This window comes from Rhinatrema bivittatum, chromosome 6 (genome assembly GCF_901001135.1).
Source record: "Rhinatrema bivittatum chromosome 6, aRhiBiv1.1, whole genome shotgun sequence".
NCBI classification, from domain to species: Eukaryota; Metazoa; Chordata; class Amphibia; order Gymnophiona; family Rhinatrematidae; genus Rhinatrema; species Rhinatrema bivittatum.
In genome coordinates this window covers 37,294,370-37,317,067 of record NC_042620.1, presented here as the reverse complement: position 1 = coordinate 37,317,067, position 22,698 = coordinate 37,294,370, and the positions used below count along the sequence as shown (strand labels likewise).

The following is a 22,698-nucleotide window of genomic DNA, read 5'->3' as shown; positions in this document are numbered from 1 at the left end:
ATTTCTATGGTGGTTATTAGCAATTCCAATAATGAAAGGAATCAATTTTTTATAGTGGCAACTCCATGCGTTCAACAGAACAGAATTCAAACAGGTCCCCCGACACGGTCCCGTGTTTCGCTGGGCTGCTTCGGGAGGGACCAGGGGTATATTATAATCTAAGACATAAAACAAATATGAATGAGTATAAATAATGGTGAAAAAGGGGCTACACAGTACCGAACTTTACGAATGTACATACCTTTATGAAAATACCCGGAGCGCGCAAGCTCACACAGGTGTGGGGCATTTAAACACAGAAAAGGCGCGAACGTGACAGCTCTCGCGAGAGCTGTCAACTTACAGCTGATCTCGGCGGATCCGCACAGTGGATACCCATCTAATAAAACAGGTACCACTCAATTTCTTTATTGAGGCCAGAGGGGGCTACCGTGTCTAAAATAAAGATCCATCTCTGCTCCCTCCTGCCTAGGATCTCGGGGTAGTTGCCTCCCCGGGGAGGGCGGCGCACAACCTCGATCACCAGGAAGGAGAGATCAGAGATGGTATGTTCGCATTCAAGCCAGTGGGACACCAGGGGTTCATCAAGTCTATTTAAACTTCCTGGTGATCGAGGTTGTGCGCCGCCCTCCCCGGGGAGGCAACTACCCCGAGATCCTAGGCAGGAGGGAGCAGAGATGGATCTTTATTTTAGACACGGTAGCCCCCTCTGGCCTCAATAAAGAAATTGAGTGGTACCTGTTTTATTAGATGGGTATCCACTGTGCGGATCCGCCGAGATCAGCTGTAAGTTGACAGCTCTCGCGAGAGCTGTCACGTTCGCGCCTTTTCTGTGTTTAAATGCCCCACACCTGTGTGAGCTTGCGCGCTCCGGGTATTTTCATAAAGGTATGTACATTCGTAAAGTTCGGTACTGTGTAGCCCCTTTTTCACCATTATTTATACTCATTCATATTTGTTTTATGTCTTAGATTATAATATACCCCTGGTCCCTCCCGAAGCAGCCCAGCGAAACACGGGACCGTGTCGGGGGACCTGTTTGAATTCTGTTCTGTTGAACGCATGGAGTTGCCACTATAAAAAATTGATTCCTTTCATTATTGGAATTGCTAATAACCACCATAGAAATTGTGGTGATTAAACTTTGATCTTGCACCAGTGTTGTGTGAGATTTCAATTACCCCAATATTGACTGGATAAATGTAACATCAGGACTTGCTAGAGACATAAAGTTCTTGGATGTTATAAATGACTGCTTCATGGAGCAATTGGTTCAAGAACCAACAAGAGAGGGAGCTATTTTAGATTTAATTCTTAGAACGCAGGATTTGGTGAGAAAGGTAACAGTGGTGGGGCCACTTGGCAGTAGTGATCATAACATGATCAAATTTAAACTACTAACTGGAAGGGGGAACTACAGCTCTAACACCAAACTTTCAAAAGGGAAACTTTGATAAAATGAGGAAAATAGAAAAAAACTGAAAGGTGCAGCTGCAAAGGTTAAAAGTGTTCAACAGGCATAGACATTGTTTAAAAAAACAATCCTAGAGGCGCAGTCCAGGTGTTTTCCATGTATTAAGAAAGGTGGAAGCAAGGGAAAATGATTACCGTCATGGTTAAAAGGTGAGGTGAAAGAGGCTATTTTAGCTTAAAAAAAAAAATCCTTCAAAAATTGGAAGAAGGATCCATCTGAAGAAAATAGGATAAAACATAAGCATTGTCAATGGACAAAAATCTTCTTGATATCCCATCACCTCGACAAGCCCGCTTAGATATTACTAGAAAAAGAGCTTTTTCAGTCATAGGTCCCATTTTATGGAATTCATTACCAGACTCCATCAGATCCATACCCAACTCCAAACAATTCAAAAAATCTTTAAAAACACATTTATTTCAAATTGCATTTCATATACCACCCACCAAATAATGCATCATATTCCCAGTTTTGGCACCTGATCCTGATTCTTTTCACTTGCTTTCTGACTTGTTTAAATTACCTATTTTATTTTAATTTTATTTTATGTTAATGAATAATTTTTGTAATTTTTATATCTTCTATAACTAAGTTATCTTTAAGTAACCTTTACTTTAGTTTTTTATTAGTTTTTATCCCTTATATTTGATATTTGTAAACCGTTTTGATTAAACACTGTTTGTAAAGACGGTATAGAAATATTTTTAAATAAAATAAATAAATAAAGTATAAAACATTGATAAGACAGGCAAAGAGAGAATTTGAAATGAAGTTGGCCATAGAGGCAAAAACTCATAATAAAAACTTTTAAAAATATATCTGAAGCAAGAAACCTGTGAGGGAGTCGGTTGGACCATTAGATGACCGAGGGGTTATAGGGGCTCTTAGGGAAGATAAGGCCATTGCAGAAAGACTAAATTAATTCTTTGCTGCCATGTTTACTAATGAGGATGTTGGGGAAATACCTGTTCCAGAGATGGTTTTCAAGGGTGATGAATCAGACAAACTGAACCAAATCACTGTGAACTGGGAAGATGTAGTAAGCCAGATTGATAAACTATAGAGTAGCAGATCACCTGGACCAGGTGGTATGCATCCTTAGGGTACTGAAGGAACTAAAAAATGAAATTTCAGATCTATTAGTTAAAATTTGTAACCTATCATTAAAATCATCCATTGTACCTGAAGACTGGAGGGTGGCCAATGTAACTCCAATATTTAACAAAGGCTCCAGGGGCGATCCGGGTAATTATAGACCAGTGAGACTGACTTCAGTGCCGGGAAAAATAGTGGAAACTAAGATCAAAATTGTAGAGCATATAGAAAGACATGGTTTAATGGAACACAGTCAATATGGATTTATCCAAGACTTATCCAAGACTTCCCTTGGATAAATCCATATAGACTTCCCTTGGATAAATCCATATTGACTGTGTTCCATTAAACCATGTCTTTCTATATGCTCTACAATTTGGAAAATTCGCTTCATTTTTTTGAAGAGGTTAATAAACATGTGGTTAATAAACATGTGGATTTTTTTGAAGAGGTTAATAAACATGTGGATTTTCATTTTGAAAATTTGGAAAATTCACTTCATTTTTTTGAAGAGGTTAATAAACATGTGGATAAAGGTGAACCGGTAGATGTAGTGTATGTGGATTTTCAGAAGGCGTTTGACAAAGTCCCTCATGAGAGGCTTCTAAGAAAACTGAAAAGTCATGGGATAGGAGGCGATGTCCTTTTGTGGATTACAAACTGGTTAAAAGACAGGAAACAGAGAGTAGGATTAAATAGTAAATTCTCTCAGTGGAAAAGCGTAAACAGTGGAGTGCCTCAGGGAACTGTACTTGGACCGGTGCTTTTCAATAAATTTATAAATGACCTGGAAAGGAATACGATGAGTGAGGTTATCAAATTTGCGGATGATACAAAATTATTCAGAGTAGTTAAATCACAAGCAGATTGTGATACATTACAGGAGCACCTTGCAAGACTGAAATATTGGGCATCAAAATGGCAGATGAAATTTAATGTGAACAAGTGCATGGTGTTGCATTTAGGGAAAAATAACCTTTGCTGTAGTTACACGATGTTAGGTTCCATATTCGGAGCTGCCACCCAGGAAAAAGATCTAAGCATCATAGTGGATAATACTTTGAAATCTTCGGCTCAGTGTGCTGCAGTAAACAAAAAAGCAAACAATGTTAGGAATTATTAAGAAGGGAATGGTTAATAGAACGGAAAATGTCATAATGCCTTTGTATCGCTCCATGGTGAGACCGCACCTTGAATACTGTGTACAATTCTGGTCGCCGCATCTCAAAAAAGATGTTGTGATGGAGAAGGTACAGAAAAGGGCAACCAAAATGATAAAGGGGATGGAACAGCTCCCCTATGAAGAAAGGCTTAAAAATTTAGGGCTGTTCAGTTTGGAGAAGAGACGGCTGAGGGGGGGGATATGATAGAGGTCTTTAAGATCATGAGAGGTCTTGAACAAGTAGACGAGAATCAGTTATTTACACTTTCAGATAATAGAATGAGCCTCAATCTTCCTGATTGCTTGGGCATAAGGAAATATCGGAAGTAGAAGCCTTGTCCATGTTGGAATGTAGAGACTAGCTCTGTTGCTTGCTGTTGAAGTGATTGGACTTGAACTATGTCAAGTGAGACACATCTGGATTTAGAGTCGAACAATATAGAGCGATCTTGAACAAGTGGATGTAAATCAGTTATTTACACTTTCGGATAATAGAAGGACTAGGGGGCATTCCATGAAATTAGCAAGTAGCACATTTAAGACTAATCAAAGAAAATTCTTTTTCACTCAACGCACAATTAAGCTCTGGAATTTGATGCCAGAGGATGTGGTTAGTGCAGTTAGTGTAGCTGGGTTCAAAAAAGGTTTGGATGAGTTCTTGGAGGAGAAGTCCATTAACTGCTATTAATCAAGTTTACTTAGGGAATAACCACTGCTATTAATTGCATCTGTAGCATAGGATCTTCTTGGTGTTTGGGTAATTGCCAGGTTCTTGTAACCTCGTTTGGCTTCTGTTGGAAACAGGATGCTGGGCTTGATGGACCCTTGGGCTGACCCAGCATGGCAGTTTCTTATGTTCTTATGTTCGGTTTCCGGCTCACAGGGATTTGTGGTGGCAGGAGCCTGTTCTTCACGAAGATCCGACTCTATTTTGTCTTACAGTATGGCCCGGGAGAGGGATCGCTTGCTGAAGCGTGGATGTTGCACTGCAGTGATTGCTACCTTGCTACAAGCGAGAAAGTTCTCCACTTCCTTAGCTTATGTGTGGGTTTGTCGAGTGTTTGAGGCTTAGTGTGAGGATTGAGGGGTGGTTCTTCGTTCGGTTAAGATCTCCCTCATTTTGGAATTTTTGCAAGATGGATTGGCTAAAGGGTTGGCCGTTAATTCCTTAAAGGTACAGGTAATGGCTCTTGCCTGTTTCAAGAGTCAGGTGAATAGTGGACAATTGTCAACTCATCCAGGTGTGGCTCGTTTTTTGAAAGGAGTGAAACATCTTCGTCCTCCCTTGCGGTTACTGGTGCCCTTGTGGAGTCTTAATCTGGTTTTGGATTTCTTAGTGAGCCATACCTTTTCCTTGTGGTTACTGATCTTGAAAACTGTTTCTGGTGGTAATTTGTTCGGCAAGTAGAATATCTGAGTTGCAGGCCTTGTCTTGCTGGGAGCTGTTTCTTTGAGTGACTCCAGGGGTGAGAAAACTGCGTATTGTTCCTTCCTTTTTGCCAAAAGTGGTCTCAGATTTTTACTGGAACCAGTCCATGTCACTGCCATCTCTGTATAGGGAGAGAGATGCAGAGGAATTTCGCCTGTTATGACCCTTGGATGTTAAGAGACCTATCCTGAGGTATCTGGATCCTCTGTTTTTCCTTCACAGTGATAGCAAACAGGGCGAGCCTGCTTCGAAGCTACAGTAGCTTGCTGGATTAAGAAGGTAGTCACGGCCATGTACGTGGATGCTGAACAGCCGTTGCCTAGTCAGGTTGGGGCTCATTCCACTAGGGCTCAGGCAGTGTCATGGGCGGAAGTTAGATTGTCTCCTGTCGACATTTGCTGAGCTGCGACGTGGTCCTCCTTGTACAACTTTTCCAGGCCTGGGAGGATGAAACCTTTGCACATGCGGTTTTAACTGGACTGCGAGCAGCCTCCCACCCTATTTGGGTATAGCTTGGGTACATCCTACTGGTTCTGGATTCATCTGTCTGGATTCTAAGAAATGAGAATTACTACTTGATAATTTCTTTTTCTTTAGACCAGACAGATGAATCCAGCTTCCTGCCCTAGGCTGCTGAATGATTGTGCTATGGTCCTCCTGCGTGGATACTTGTTCCGGAGTTACTGGTAAGTGTTAATCCAGTCCCTAGACTAGTGTTGATGCATTCTTTGTCTGAGCTCACTGTTTTCTGTTGGCTGAGTACTGGAATGGGTATCTGTTATTAATCAAGTTTTTTTAGTCTGTCCACAGTTGGCTTTTGCAGAGAATACTGGTGGGCTGATGTCACTGTGATGTCAGCTTGCTTCATCTCCATCTGCTGGTAGAGGTGCATAACCCACTGGTTCTGGATTCATATGTCTAGTCTAAAGAAAAAGAAATTATCAGGTAAGTAGTAATTTCTCATTTTCTGAATGCAATTTATTGACATTGTTTGTATTTTGCATTTAGTTTTCTCCTGTCTTTTTTGAAATAATCCTCTAATTTGACAACAGGTTAATTAGAAATAATGTGACACCCTAAATGTACAATTCTCACATCTCGCATTTAGCTAGACTGCTGCATGCCAATTATAAAAGTTTGGTAAAGTCCACTCCTGTATGGCTGAGTGAAGTCTTGTTGCTGTTGGCATAAGTAGTCAGTGACTGATGGTTTATCTCATATTCTACTGGAAGGGGCAGGTAACCCAACATCCTTACTTGTTGCTGCACCTAGCCATTGAGGAATGCTATTTTCTCACTAATTTTTGTGTAAAAAATGTTTGAAGCTAGCATTCAGCTATCTTATACTTTTTGTTCCTTCTTTGTGTTTGTTTATTGTCAACTTTGTCAAATCGTTGAGGACGAACCCGAACATGGCTATTTCTCTGATCGGTCCTTTAATGCTGGTGCCAACTGAACAACACAGGGATTCAAGTCCAAAGATTGGCCGAGAAAAGACCCATCAGGTTTAGAGAGGAGCAGCGTTTGGTCATTTGAGAAGAGAGATGTTGACTGTATAAAGCAGCTCAGATGAGAGCATATCTCTTGCAAGATGTCAGTTGTTTGCGATTGTGAAATGTGAAACCAACGAGCACTTTTGATTTCAGGCAACTGTGGAAACACGTGACAGAGGCTTTGAAGGAAGCAGACATTGAGAGGGCAACTGAACACAAGCGATCTCTTGAGGAGCGTCAGAGAAGGGAAGAGAGACATCGTGCTGAAACAGGAACTTTATGGCACACAAAATACTTTGCCAAAGATGTAAGTCACCAGTTGCAATAGGTTGATGTACAGACCGTATAAATTACTAATTTTGGTGGAAGACATTTTTGTTATACTTTGTGAACTTAATTTTGATTGGATTTTTGAAACTAATAGATTAATCACAGCATACGTCGTGATTACCATTCAATCCACAACCAGTGTAATTGAATAACATTTTCTTTCTAAACAAAGTCAAGCAGTCTAATCCTCTCTGTACCTCCAGAGAGAAAGAGAAAATTGAAATGTCTTTCTATCTACAGTATTGTTAATTTGAGCCTTGTGACTATTATTAAATTACCAGTGTGTTACCCTAGGACTCCATTACTGGATCACACTTCTTTTTTTTAATCAAATTTTTATTGACTGAATGTACAACCACAAAGTTATAAACGTTCAAACAACTCATATAAAATATGAAAACAGCTTGAAAACATTATATCACCACACCATTCACTTTTCATCCTCTTTACTCCCCTTCTTTTGCCCACCCCTCACAACCCTATACCCCTCCTTCATTTAAACCCCATTCGCACCCTCCACACTTATTTTCATGGGTCTAACCCAACTCCCATAATTTTGCGAATGGCTAAGCCTAAGTAGATATAAATCACAACAAATTGACCATAACACAAACAGTGTACTCCAGAAACCTTAGGTACAAGTACAGAATATCAAAAAACTGGTTTACTGGTCAGTCTTTTTATCATTACAATTCGCCACAACAATCTCAATTTAATGCAATAAACTATATAGTTTTGTAGGACCAATACGCAACGAGTCTGTATATCAATCAGACCCACCATGGAAAGGTCGCATTACTTTATTATATGTTTCAAATATTTTTGGGGTGGGGTTTGTCATCTAAAATGAGTCCATATTGCCACGGGAACTTGAGTCTAAATGTGCTGACAGATCAATTTGATCAATCTTCAATGTGTCAAAACACCGCAATTGTAAATTCACCTCAAATGTAACTTCGTAGGAATGAACAAAATTTCAATACTTAGCTCATAGTAAAGTCCCGACCGATTGTGTTTCGAACCCCGTGGTCCTGCTTCAGGGGGCATTCGTCATCTCCACATCTTCTTGAAGGCAATCCTTAAATCCACAATATTCCCTTAATGGCATCAGCAGTGGCTTCTTTATGGTCCTTCTTCAGCGGTCTGATTTCAGACTCGCTAAGCTAAACCCTGCGGTCCTGAAGCAGGATCGCGGGGTTTGAAACGCGATTGCATCGGGACTTTACTATGAGCTAAGTATTGAAATTTTGTTCATTCCTACGAAGTTACATTTGAGGTGAATTTACAATTACGGTGTTTTTTACAAGCCATCCAGCAGCTAATTGACCTGGAATGGAGCGCTCCAGAGTCCACATTCAAAGGGGGACGAGCTATGGCAGCCATGTACCCCCTGGACCCAGTGACCAAAGATCTTCTCACATGCCCAAGAGTCGATGCCATGGTCTGTGCGGTCTCGAAGCACACTATTATCCCAGTGGAGGAAGGAGCAGCGCTCAAAGATGCACATGACCGGCGTCTGGAATCCATCTTTAAACAGTCCTTTGACTTAGCCGCTATGTCCCTACAAATAGCGGCCTGCTGCACCGTAGTGACACGTGCCTGCTTATCTCAGACCAGGAGCAACACCCCTGGAGAAGTCATGGAACCAGCAGTATCATTCCTTGCAGACGCTGCTTCTGATCTGGTACGCACGGCGGCCAGAGGTGTGTCATCGGCAGTGGCTGCCAGGAGGCAACACTGGCTCCGAAGCTGGTCAGCCGACGCATCTTCCAAAACTCGTCTCACAAGGATGCCCTTCAAAGGATCCCTCCTGTTTGGCAGCAAGCTAGAGAAACTGGCCAACAAATGGGGCGAGTCCCCATTGCCGCGCCTGCCGGAGGACAGGACGAAGAGGAACCAGAGACCCTTCCCCCGGCCCTCCAAGGGCAGAAGTTCATAGTGCTTCAATCCATACAGAAACAACCATCAAGCGCCCCGCCCTACGGGCAGGAACCAGTCCTTTTGGACCAAGCACAACAAGAGGGGAACCAGCTCGGGTACAGGCCCCAGCCGAACCCCACAATGAGATTCAGCTGACACATCCAAGGGAAGAAGCCATAGGGGCAGACTAGCCCTATTCTACCACAGATGGATCGAGATAACTTCGGACAAGTGGGTCCTAGCCATCATTCGGGAGGGGTACTATCTAGATTTTCTGCAAACCCCTCCGGACAAGTTCGTGGAGTCCCCCTGCCAAGACCTCACCAAGAGGGTAGCAGTGGAAGCCACATTAACCAGACTATTGGCCCTCGAGGCCATAACCCCAGTGCCTCCACAAGAAATAAATACTGGGCATTATTCCATTTATTTTATCGTCCCCAAGAAAGAGGGGACGTTCAGGCCCATCCTGGACCTCAAGTCGTCAACCGCCACCTGAGGATTCCCCGCTTCCGCATGGAAACCCTACGCTCCGTAATAAGAGTGATACAACCAGGAGAGTTTCTCACATTCATGGATCTTTCGGAGGCCTACCTACACATCCCAATTCATCAGGAACACCAGCGCTATCTACAGTTCAGAATCCTGGACCGTCACTACCAGTTCCGGGCACTACCCTTCGGGTTAGCCACAGCATCCCGGACGTTCACCAAGATCATAGTGGTGGTGGCGGCAACATTGAGGAAGGAAGGAATCCTCGTACATCCTTACCTAGACGATTGGCTGATCAGGGCGAAATCCCCAGAGGAAGAAAGCCGCCAAGCAACCAACAGAGTCAAAGCTCTACTGAAGAGCCTAGGATGGGTGGTCAACACAAACAAAGGTTGCCTACAGCCCTCACAGTCTCTAGAGTACTTAGGAGCCGATTCGACACCAAAGAAGACAAGGTCAGCCTGACTCCCACGAGGAGATCAAAACTGTGGAACCGGTTACAAAGCCTGTTGCGCAAACCTCGACCCACAGCATGGGATTACCTGCAAGTCCTCGGTCTGATGGCATCCACACTGGAAGTAGTGCCATGGGCGTGAGCTCACATGAGACCCTTGCAGCGCTCACTTCTATCACGATGGAATCCGCTGTCTCAGAACTACGCCGTACATCTATCACTCCCAGGCAGGATTCGGACCCAGCTACGGTGGTGGCTACTGGCCAGCCACCTGAGCCAGGTAACAAGACTATCCTCCCCAACCTGGACCCTGCTCACCACAGACGCCAGCCTACGAGAATTAACTGCCCAAGGGCAGTGGAACGCAGAAGAGACGGGATGAAACATCAACCGCCTAGAAGCGCGGGCAGTCAGACTAGCCTGCCTATGCTTCGCCCACAGACTCCAAGACAAAGCGGTCAGGGTAATGTCAGACAACGCCCCAACAGTGGCCTACATCAACCGTCAGGGAGAAACCAGAAGCCAACAGGTGTCTCTGGAAATAGACCCCTTAATGACGTGGGCGGAAGTAAACCTCCAAGAGATCTCGGCCGTCCACATCGCCGGGAAAGACAACATCGCGGCGGACTACCTCAGCAGGGAAAGGCTAGACCCAGGGGAATGGAAGCTGTCATCCGCAGCATTCCAAATGATAGTGAACTGGTGAGGGACACCAGACATGGACCTTCTGGCAAACCGGTCCAACTCCCAAGTACCCAGGTACTTCAGCCGCAGGTGGGAACCTCAGTCCCAGGGGATCGATGCTCTGGTTCAGATCTGGCCACAGGGGACCCTATTATACGCCTTCCCACCGTGGCCTCTACTGGGCGCAATCATTCACAAGATACAGCTGCATAGGGGACTAGTTCTTATGGTGGCCCCGGACTGGCCAAGAAGACCGTGGTACGCCGACATGAGAAGACTACTGGCAGGGAACCCCCTACCACTGCCTCCACACAGAGACCTGCTCCAACAAGGACCAATCCTCCACGAGGATCCAGCTCAATTCTCTCTTACAGCCTGGCCATTGAGAGGGCTTGCCTGAGAAAGAGCAGATACTTGGGGGCTGTAATCGACACCCTGCTCCGAGCATGCAAGTTCTCCACATCTCTAACGTACATAAGGGTATGGAGAGTTTTTGAAGCCTGGTGCGAAGACCACGACATCAAGCTACGCTCAACTAAAGTTCCCGTGATCCTGGAATTCTTACAGAACGGGCTACAGAAGGGCCTGTTCCTCAACTCTATCAAGGTACAGGTGGCCATATTGTCATGCTACAGCCCTAAGAGCGGGGGCGAAAGCATAGCTTCTCACCCAGACGTGTCACATTTCCTGAAAGGAGTCAAACACATCCGCCCACCACTAAAGTGGCCGGTACCTCTGTGGAATCTCAACCTGGTCCTGGATTTCCTAGCAGGAACCTCCTTCAGACCCCTCCGAGGTCTGTCCCTCCATCTGTTAACTTTAAAGACAGCCTTTCAGCTGGCAGTTTGCTCAGCCCGCCGCATTTCAGAACTACAAGCACTGTCCTGCCGTGAGCCATTCCTCAGGCTCATCCCGGGATCCATCCAGCTACGTAGGTCCCTTCGTTTCTTCCCAAGGTGCTATCACACTTCCATCTTAACCAAACCATCTCGCTACCATCGCCGGATGACTTGAAGAATTTGGAAGAAGCTCGTGGTCTATGCCACCTCAATATAGGCAGACTCCTGTCCAGATACCTGGAAATGTCAGAACCAGTACGAAAAGCAGACCACCTTTTCGTCCTTCACAGCGGGAAGAGACAAGGGGAAGCGGCTTCGCGGGCAACCATAGCCCGCTGGATCAAGGAAGTCATCAAGGCGGCCTACTTAGAAGTAGGCAAGCCTCCACCTCTACAGGTCAAGGCCTATTCTACCAGAGCTCAGGCAGTATCCTGGGCAGAAACCAGAATGCTGTCACCTGCCGAGATCTGCAGGGCGCCGACATGGTCCTCCATCCACACCTTCTCCAGATTCTACCGTCTGGATGTTCAGGCTTGGGAGGACATGGCATTTGCAAGGGCAGTACTAAGTGGGTCACGGGCAGCCTCCCACCCAGTTCGGGAGTAGCTTTTATACATCCCATTGGTCCTGAGTCCATCTGCTAAACGCTAGGAAATGGAGAAATTACTTACCTGATAATTTAGTTTTCCTTAGTGTAGACAGATGGACTCAGCATCCCACCCTTGGCTGCTGTTACGCATGGAATTCCGAATGATTCAAGGGTAAGCCATGTTTTCATTCACCTAGGACACCCACCCTACCGGGTGTCGACGCTTTCCGGTTGAGTACACTAGCGGTCTCCAGCTATAGGCATTCCAACCAGTTCAAGTTAATCAAATTAATCAGATTATAAAGTTTAACCAAGTTATGAAGTTATTCAAGTTTAATCAAATTAGTCAATCACACATATATCCACAATGCTTTTCGAGGAGAATACTGAAGAGCTGCACTTCCTGCAGGGGTATATGTACTAGGGGCTGACGTCAGATTAAAATCTGATCAGTCTCCAACTGCTATCAGGAGTACACTATACCCATTGGTCCTGAGTCCATCTGTCTACACTAAGGAAAACGAAATTATCAGGTAAGTAATTTCTCCATTACACTAATTGCTGTAACCACATCCTCTGGCAATGAATTCCAGAGTTTAACTATGCACTGAGTGTAAAAGAATTTTCTTCGATTTGTTTTAAATGAGCTACTTGCTAACTTCATGGAGTGCCTCCTGGTTCTTCTATTATCTGAGAATAAATAACCAATTTACATTAACTTGTTCAAGTCCTTTCATGATTTTGGAGACTTCGATCATATCCCACCTCAGTCGTCTCTTCTCCAAACCGAACAGCCCTGACTTCTTTAGCCTTTTCTCACAGATTCCATACCCCTTATCATTTTGGTCGCCCTTCTCTGCACTTCCTCCAGTGAAGCTATATCTTTTTTGAGATGTGGTGACCAGAATTGCACACAGTATTCAAGGTGTGGTCTCATCATGGAGCGATACAGAGGCATTATGACATTCTCCATTTTATTTTCCATTCCCTTCCTAATAATTCCTAACATTCTGTTTGTTTTTTTGATCACCACAGCACACTGGGCTGACTATTACAATATATTATTCACTATGATGCCTAGATCTCTTTCCTGGTGGTAACTCCTAAGATAGAACTTAACATTGTGTAACTATAGCAAGGGTTATTTTTCCCTATATGCATCACTTTGCACTTGTCCATGTTAAATGTCATCTGCCATTTGGAAGACCTGTATCCCAGTCTTGCAAGGTCCTCCTGCAATTCATCGCAATCCGCTTGAGATTTAACTACTCTGCATAATTTTGCGTCATCCTCAAATGTGATCACTCACTCATCGTACCCCTTTCCAGATCATTTATAAATATATTAAAAAGCACCAGTCCAAATACAGATCCCTGAGGCACTTCACAGTTTACCTTTTTCCACTGTGAAAACTGACCATTTAATCCTACTCTCTGTTTTCTGTCTTTTAACCAATTTACAATCCACAAAAGGACATAATCTCCAATTCCATTACTTTTTAGTTTTCTTAGAAGCCTCTCTTGCAGGACTTTGTCAAATGCCTTCTGAAAATCCAAATATACCACATCTACCAGTTCACCTTTATCCATATTTATTCACACCTTCCAAAAAAATGTAGGAGATTTATGAGGTAAGACTTCCCTTGGGTAAATCCATTTTGGCTGTGTCCATGAAACCATGTCTGTCTAAATGTTTTGTGATTTTATTCTTTATAACAGTTTCCATGATTTTTCCCAGCACTGAAGTCAGGCTCACCAGTCTATAATTTCCCGGATTACCCCTGGGTCCTATTTTAAATATAGGGGTTACATTGGCTATCTTCCAATCTTTAGGTACATCGGGTGATTTTAATGATATATTACAAATTTTCACTAATAGTTCTGAAATTTCATTTTTTAGTTCTTTCAGAACCCTGGGGTGTATACCATCCGGTCCAGGTGATTTACTACTATTCAGTTTGTCAATCAGATTGTAAATCCCACTTCCAAGCTAAAATATGCTTTGGTTTGCTAGTCAACACCCCAATTAATAACTCATCAATAACTCATCAATCCCCAGTGAGGGGATCTCCTCAGTCTGCTCTCAGGATCATTGATTAAGGTTAAATTTAAAACCTCTGACTTCTCTTCTTTATTTATTTATTTATTTATTTATTTATTTAACTTTATATACCGACTTTCAAAATAATATCAAGGCGGTTAACAATGATTAGAACTTGCAGTAGCAAAATTCATAAAAACCAAGAACTCGTAAAACAGGTAACTTACTAAAAACTCACTAAAAATAACATAGTTGATTCCAATATAGTAATAAGCTAAAAATAAATAAAATCCATTAGATTAAAAACTTAAAACATAGAAACAAAATAAAAGTCTTAAAACCTACATTTTCCCATTTAAGCCCTTCTAACTGCCCCTCTATCATTAACCAGTCCTAAACCATGGCAGTTCTTGTCCTATTTTATGGCTTATTATCCCAGAGAACCCTTATCTCCTATTGTCATCCATTAGCAAAGTAAGAGAAAGAAGGAATCAATTGACCTCATTAAAAGCTCGTTGAAAAAGCCAGGTCTTAATCTGCTTTTTAAAGCTATTGATATTCTCCTCCAATCGAATATCAACCGGAAGGGAGTTCCACAACCCAGGACCAGCCAGGGACAATGCTCTTTCTCTAACAGAGCCTAAGTGGGCTAGTTTGGGTGACGGGATTGAAAGTAGAGCTTGCCCAAGTGATCTCAAATTTCGTACTGGGACGTGAATACGCAGGGATGCATTAAGCCATTCAGAATTGTTTCCATATATAGCTTTGTGAATTAAGGTAAGGCACTTAAAGTGAATGCGAGACTGAACCGGCAGCCAATGCAGCTTCATCAACACTGGAGAAATATGATCATATTTCTTTATGTTGGATAGCAAACGAGCAGCCGCATTCTGGAGAAGTTGCAGAGGACGAATAGATGACAAGGATACTCCTAACAGGAGCGCGTTGCAATAATCTAATTTTGGTAAAATCAGAGCCTGCAAAACAATTCGAAAATCGCTTAGATGCAATAGGGGCTTCAATTTTCTTAAGACTCTCAACTTATAGAAGCCATCTTTTATAATAGACTTAATTGATGGCTTCATGGTTAACTCGGAGTCGAGGATCAAACCCAAATCTCTTACTTCTCTTACAATCTTATGAGACTGGGTATGGGCTAGTAGATCAGTCTCTATTTTCTCAGTGATCTTGTTACTGATGAATAGAATTTCCGTTTTTGCATCATTTAGTGAAAGTGACATGTGCATAAGAAGTTGTTTTATAGACGTAAAGTACATGTCCCATAATTTCAATGTATCGGATAGAGAATCTTTAATGGGTAACAAGATCTGAATATCATCGGCAAACAGATAGTGTACTAATCCTAGCCCTGCCAAGAATCTACAAAGTGGTGCCATGTAAATATTAAACAGGGTTGGAGAAAGGGAGGACCCCTGTGGGACTCCCGCATGGAGTTCCACCTTCTCTGATTGAGCTGTACCCAATTTTACTAAATAGGATCTATTGGAAAAAAAAGATTCAAACCAGCTCAATGTTTTGTCTGAGAGCCCAACTTCCTGCAATCTTAAAATTAGAGCTTCATGACTAACAGTGTCGAATGCTGCTGTTATATCTAAAAGGATTAGCAAGTAGGAAGTATTTTGGTCAAAACCTTTTTGAATAGTATCACACAAAGACAGTAAAAGAGTCTCTGTATTATGAGCCTTCCTAAAACCGTATTGAGAAGGAAAAAGAAGGTGATGATCTTCTAGATGGTCCATAAGCTGACGATTTACCACTTTTTCGATTAATTTGGCCAAAAACGGAAGAATTGAAATTGGTCTATAGTTAGCTAAAGTTTCCGGGTCTAAATGGGCTTTTTTCAAAATAGGTTTAACTGTGGCACATTTTAAATCATCGGGGAATCTACCTTCTTCTAAAGACAGATTAACAATATCAGCCAATGGTTTGGCAATAATGTCTTGAACCATCTTAAGGTAGTTAATGGGCATCTTGTCTAACGAGTGTTTGGCTGGTTTCATCTTTCTGATTAAATTAACGATTTCTAAGGAAGAAACTAAATCAAATGAAGCCCAATGGACTGAGGGATTGGTAGGTAAAATGATCTTTTGTGGGGTCTGAATGGTAAGGTTTTTTTGAACAGCTAAAATTTTTTCTTTAAAAAAAGCGCAAACTCATTACTTTTCTCCTGAAGGTTATTAGACCCAACTGAGGAGTTTCCTTTCACATTGACCAGCTCAGATACATAGGTAAAGAGAACCCTAGGGTTAAATTGGTATTTATGGATTTTTTCCGCATAAAAATCCCGTTTGGCAGTGTTAATAGATTCTCTATAGTTGTGCAAGGCTGATCTATATTTATCTAATGAGGTGTTGCTCCGGCATTTCCGCCAAGAACGTTCTAATTTTCTAAGCCCTCTCTTGAGCTCTGTTAGATGAAGAGTGAACCAGGGAACTTTATGTTTGCCTTGGGAAGAAATCCATTTTTTTGAAGTAGGGCATAACCTGTTAGCTAGTTCCATCATGGCTTTGTCCCAAGATTTAACTGCATCCACGGTGTTAGAGTTATCGAGCAACTGAATTGCTTCGGGAAAGTTAGCGATTAGCTCCTCGCTCGTGCAAGACTTCGTGATTTCAATTTCTATTTTATTGGTTGAGCAAGTTTTGATCTGGGGTCTATTAAGAGAAAGAATCGTAGAAATTAGATAATGATCTGACCAGGGAACTGGACAACTAAATGGGTTAGAGTTGGTCCTAAAAAAATCATTAACAAATACCAAGTCCAACGTATGTCCTGCTTTTTGGGTGGGAGTGTTAACTAGTTGAATAAAACCTAAAGCATCCAATGAATTTAAAAAGGAATCACAACTCGCTGATCGTGGAAGAATATCAACATGCAGATTAAAATCCCCCATAATGATAGTAGGAATGTTAAAATCAATCGTGGAAGAAAACAATTCTAGCAATGGGGAACAGTTATGGTCTAATAGCCCGGGGGGAGTATAAATCAGAAATATTTGTAATAAACATGATTTAAAAAAGGCTACTTCATATCGTACTGCTATGTCCACCTTATGCTGAGTCATATGAAACTTTTTCTTAGCTAACAATAATACACCCCCTCCTTTTTTATCTAACCGTGGGCAAGAAAAGATATCATACTCCTCGTGAGGTAATTGATTAATAAGAACCGTATCTGTTGATCTTAGCCACGTCTCGGTAATCCCGCAAATATCCGGACTGGCTTCTTTAAGATGGTCAATAACAACAGGTATCTTTTTACTAATGGACTGAATGTTCACTAATGATAGAGTTAGCATAGTTAGAGTTTTGAAACTTAAGACTGCCCAAAACCTTATTTCCTCAAATAGAATATTAAGGGAGGCCTCTGGCTCTGTTCATGTAAATATCAAATCATTTGCGAACAGCGTCATCTTATACGGTTTCCCTTCATTTGTCACCCTCTTCATTAAATTTTCTGACGGACCCTCACCAAATAGAGAATACAAACACTGTAAAGTAAAAATAGAAACGTGCTAAGAAACTGAACTGGAAACCACAAGGAGCCAGACTGTATGCAGTGCAATAATGGAAAAACGAAAAAACCATCTAACCCTTATAAAAAAACAATAAAATCATGAAAAATAACACACTAATTATTATAATAAAACCATAGAAAGAAGAAATATTTCAAAAACAGCTGCCGAACAATCATCCATTAATTAAATTAAAAAAAAAGTTTTAAAAACCTAATAAAATATTTCCAACATCCAACAATTAAAATTAATAATAAAAAAAAATTCACCACTTTCCATACTTGGTATCTTTTCATTTCCAGTCACCCAGAGATTATTGTGGATTGGGGGAGGTGGGGTGCACAAACTTTATTCTCTCTCTCACTCACACGCTATCTCGCACACATACATTAGGCTCTCTCACACATACACACACAAGCAAGCTGCCTCTCTCACATATAACCACACAGATACATAAGTAAGCTGCTTTTCTCTCTTGTATACACACAATCTTACAAACACAAACTTACACACTTAACACACTTTATCCTGCAGTCACTGTCTTCTGCCAGCGGAGTGTGGCAGTATCATTCTGACTATAAAGAGATGGTGAGGTGGCCACTGCAGGGGTATTTTGGGGGATGCTTGTTACCGCTCCCAAAATTTTGCCGCCTAAAATGGCCATCTTACCCTCCCTCCATTATAGGAACCGCCCCTGCCTGGCAGGATCCCAAAAGATTGATAGGTTAACTTGTGGATTTCACCAAATTTAGTTTAATAATGGTTTATGGACTTTTCTTCCAGGAACTTGTTTAAACCTTTTTTAAACCCAGTTACACCAATATATATCTATTGTACATCAGCACTGAGATGCCTGTGCAGATTCCTGGAAAAAATTGTTTCCTAGAGTCTCCAAACTGATCTGTCTCGTAGTTTAGCTGAGTGACTTCTCTGCCTCTTAAATATTTTGCTATCTGAAATGCAAACATTTATAAAGCCACCTGTGAAGGTGAGTGTGAGTTACTTCACAATAGAGATCTGTTAGTGTAGAATAATGGTTTCTCTTAATACAGACAGGCTGATGCAATAAAGTGCGCGTAAAAAAAAAAAAAGTGCATCCAAACTGGGCGCCCGTTTAATGGGTGCACATTCACTTCTGGGCACCCGGTGCAATATGGAAAGGAGCTGCCACACTAAAACAGACGAGCTAGGGATAGATTGCCCGTCCCTAGCATGTCCTTGGCATCGGGTGCCCAGGAGATGTGGCTGTGTGTGCGTTACTAGAATGGACTCTCAATTTACGATTGTCTGTTTTATCCCGCGGCACTGAATTTACCGGCACAATATACACAGCCTGGAGCCATGTGTATTGTGCGTCCACAGATTTTTTTTTTTTCTCAAGCCTTTTTTTTCTTTCTCTCCTTCAGGATGCTGCTTTCTGTGGATCCCAACGATCCTAGTTAGGAGGAAACACGAAAAAGCAGCATTTTTTATGTTTTTAAGTAGACCCCTCAATGTGCAGTAGGACTTTATGCCTGCTCCGGGGAAGGGGTAAAATCTGACAGGTTAAATAGTGCGCCTTGGGCACACGGCAATTTTTTTGCATCGTGAGGTAATAGCTAATAGCCTCATCTACATGGCATTTACATGTGATAAGTGCTATTAGCTACACATTTGTTTGGACGCGCGTTTTGGAGGCGCTGATCCTTTTATGGCATCAGGGATTATGGACGTGCATTCAACTGCTCGTTAGCCTGTGTACGCACTTTATTGCATCAGCCTGAGAAAGTGCTATTCAAGCTTGTATTACGGCCCATCTCTCACACGGTACGGTTACCGAACAAGTGAATGCACCACTGAAGGTGTATATTAGCATAAGGTGTGGTCAAGGCTGGCGCGTCCATTAGGCGAACTTCGGCGGTCGCCTAGGGCGCCGAGCTGTAGGGGGCGCCGAAGAGCAGCCACGTGGTGCCGCAAGCGGGGCCTATCCCGCTTGTGGTAAAGAGAAATAGAGACTGTGTGCTTCTCAAGTCTGCGCTGCTCGTGGCCCTGAGAAGCACACAGTGGGCGCAGGAACAGGTAGGGGGTGGCGTGACCGGGGGGGAGGAGGGGGCAGCACAAGGATCGCCTAGGGCACCCAATACCCAACATTTGGTGGTCCTCCTGGGCTGGCCTGGTGTCATGCTCCCCTATGCAGAAAGTCCCAGGTTCGATCTCCAGGTCAGGTCTTCCGCTCCCTGGGACTGGGAGGGAGAGGGAGTCATCGCCATTGCCTATAGATGACAGCTAGTGGCCAGATTCAGGTCCCATGATTGCAGATTTCAGGAATGAGTCCTGAATTGTGGCCCCTGGCCAAGGACAGTCACTGTAAAGAACTAAAGCACAAGTTGGGAGGAAATATGAAATGGGGGGAAATCCCTGACTAGCTGTGAATGAAGGCTCCTGGCATTAAACTCCAGCCCTTGGTTTCAAAGGAACTGGAGGTACAAACTGCTAGGTCCAGAAAAGCCCACAGGTCTTTCTCCTTTGAAAGATGTAATCAAGAAAGAATTTGAAGGTGTGATGATCTGAAGCTGTTTTCTTTAACAGTTTTCCTATTTTAATTGCAGGGTGATGGCTGGATTTACTACAACCCTCTGTGGAAGTGCTCAGAAGCTAGCTCCTGAACAGGGCTCCCAACCACACTCAGTCAACGTATTGGTGTGACTTAGATAGGATGCTTTAACATTTTTTTCTAAATTATAACCATAATTTGCTCTTGCTCTCTTTCTCTGGCAATGCAGTAAAGCCATTACTTGAAACATGTTCTAAAGAGCTTAAAGCAGTGACCCAGCTAGGCCACGTTACTGTGACCTGAGGGCAAAGATACAGAAGAAGCTGTTTGCAGAGTCATAGCAACCAGTTGTCTGTGATCCAAAGAAAGACCATCATTTAAAGGCTCTTTGCTGCGTTGTTTCTTCACATCTCCTCCCAACAAAGTACTGGTGCAAGAAGCTGCCGAGTGACAGAATGCGGCTAGAGCGTGGCTCGGCGGCACTGTCAGGGACTGAGAATCGAGATCCTCACGTGGTGCAAATGTTGAGTATCTGAGGGGAATACTCAACTAAGCAAGAAAAACCAGAGAGAGAGAGAGAGGAGAAAATGATGCGACTTTGCTGCTCGTATACCGTGTGACGAACCTTCTCGGCAAAATCCTGAGGAGGCGTCGTCAGCTGTGCCTGTAATCAGTGTTCAGAATCAAGCAGATGGTGACAAAAACACAAAACGTTGGTTTTGTCGTTTTCTCGGAAGATTGTGTGCATGCATCAAGGAACCTGTGATTTCTTGGAGAAACTGCCTTTCGATATTTTTTTTTTTTTTAAGGATTTCTAAAGTCTCCTTGGATTGATAACCAGGAAGAGTTCCTTCCCCCACCCTCCTTTTGAAACATTTTAATAATGGACTTGAAAGGGATTGACTTGACTTGAGAGAGTGCATTCTGAACCTTTTTCGGTTCCTGCTAATTTTACAGAATCTGACTGTTAGACTTAATGCTGCCGTGCGTCCAGTGATGATTTCCCCTTCTTGAAGACTACAGTTTCAGATGGAACAGCAAATCAAAGAACTTTTTTGTATCCCTTTCCTCATACTTGACTGATTTTAATCAGGCTATGGAGAGAAGGAAAGAGCCAATGCTATGCTGTCAGTAGACGAGATTTATTTGTATTCTCTTCCCAGATTTGTGATTGAGGGAGCAGTATCATAATCTTGCGAAGGTCTGTTAGCTACTACAAGCCTTTAAGGCAACAGTGCCACAATAGCTATGCATGAGAGAGATTTGCATGCACTGCCTCAACTGCATGCAAATCTATCTCATGCCTATCCATTATTGATATCCTAAAAATCAAGCCTGTTTGTGGCTCTTGAGGACCCCTACACTAAGGGAAAAATGCCCTTAAATGATAAAAGGGGTGAAGAAGAGAAAAGAAACGCAATTTCTGGATATGAGGGAAGACATTTTAAGAGCTTGTTTTAGCTATGTCTCTGTGATTTTCTGCTTTAAATCTGACCAGTGTAAGCACATGAGCTGTGTCTGTGTATACTGGTAGTATGGATAACAGCTTCCTGTTTAACTGAAGATTACATCTGTAAGAAGTTGCAGTCAGACGTCGGGGGGGGGGGGGGGGGGGGGGGGGGGAAAAACACCCCACACCTTCTGTTTTATTTCTCTTGGGTTCTAGTTACACATTTTATTGACATTCAAGAATTGCTGGCAATTACAAGAATAGTATTGATTCTAGCTTTCATCGTTTTGTTATTGTTAGCTACCTTAAATTTTCAAGGGTGGTGCCTTACGCTATGTCTTCTCTGGATGTAGTCTTCCAATCAGTGTATACTATTAAAAAAAAACAACAAAAAAAAAACCCAGAACAAAAAAATCCAAATCCCTTTACTATCACACAGCCATTTTAAGATGACTGTTCCATTTCATCATTGTAAGAAACTGTACCTACTGTTTGAGAAGATTCTTTTTTTTCACCTTATCATTGAGAGGGCAAAGCTTGAAATATGACAAGTGTGAATAATAAACTGTTAATTTTGGAAAAAAAAAAGTGCATTGCAAAAAAACAAGAAAAAAAGGTTTGGTTTTATGTACGCCTCTTGTTGAATCCCCTTGTCCATTTTGCTGTGACATGCACTGAACGATCTCAATGAGTCATAGTTGATAGGATGTGTGGGAAGAATGGAAAGCAAAATAAATCTATACAATGATTTCAGCTTGTTTTTTCATTTGTTTTTTGCAGTGATGCGAATATATAAGAAAATAATCTGGTGGTTCAAACCGCAGGATGGGGTCTTCCATTGCTTGGGCCGGCTGGAGATGCTGTGAAGGAAGTGGTCACAGTTCCCAGAGAGGGGGAAGTCATTGTCCTCACTCTAGGGTGACAGGCAATAGGATTTAGCGCCCCCTGATGGCAGAAGTACTGGAAGGAGCCCTGCTGCATAGCCCCTAACTAAGGGCTATGCAGTGGGGCTGCAATGATCAGATTAAGTACATTGGGGGCTGGGGGAGGTTATAAATAGTGGCAAAAATCTACAGGTACAGGTAATTACGAATGAAGGTTTGTAGCTACAGGATCCCCAGTCCTGGTTCTGGTTTTGCTGGAGGCCCAAGGGAAAAGGAGGACATTGCCAGGTCAGAGAACA

At 42.6% G+C, this 22,698-nt stretch overlaps 1 protein-coding gene across 3 annotated transcripts in view; it reads left to right on the top strand.

Annotated features, from left to right (window-relative positions):
- Positions 1-22,263, top strand: part of OSBPL11 (oxysterol binding protein like 11) — a 152,483-nt gene extending 130,220 nt beyond the window's left edge. For all 3 annotated transcript variants that reach the window (XM_029605284.1, XM_029605283.1, XM_029605285.1), the window contains exons 12-13: positions 6,806-6,959; positions 20,121-22,263. In XM_029605284.1, coding sequence (XP_029461144.1) covers positions 6,806-6,959; positions 20,121-20,177 — 211 coding nt within the window. In that variant the 3' untranslated portion in view covers positions 20,178-22,263. The remainder of the gene's footprint in view (positions 1-6,805; positions 6,960-20,120) is intronic.
- Positions 22,264-22,698: the final 435 nt, after the last annotated feature.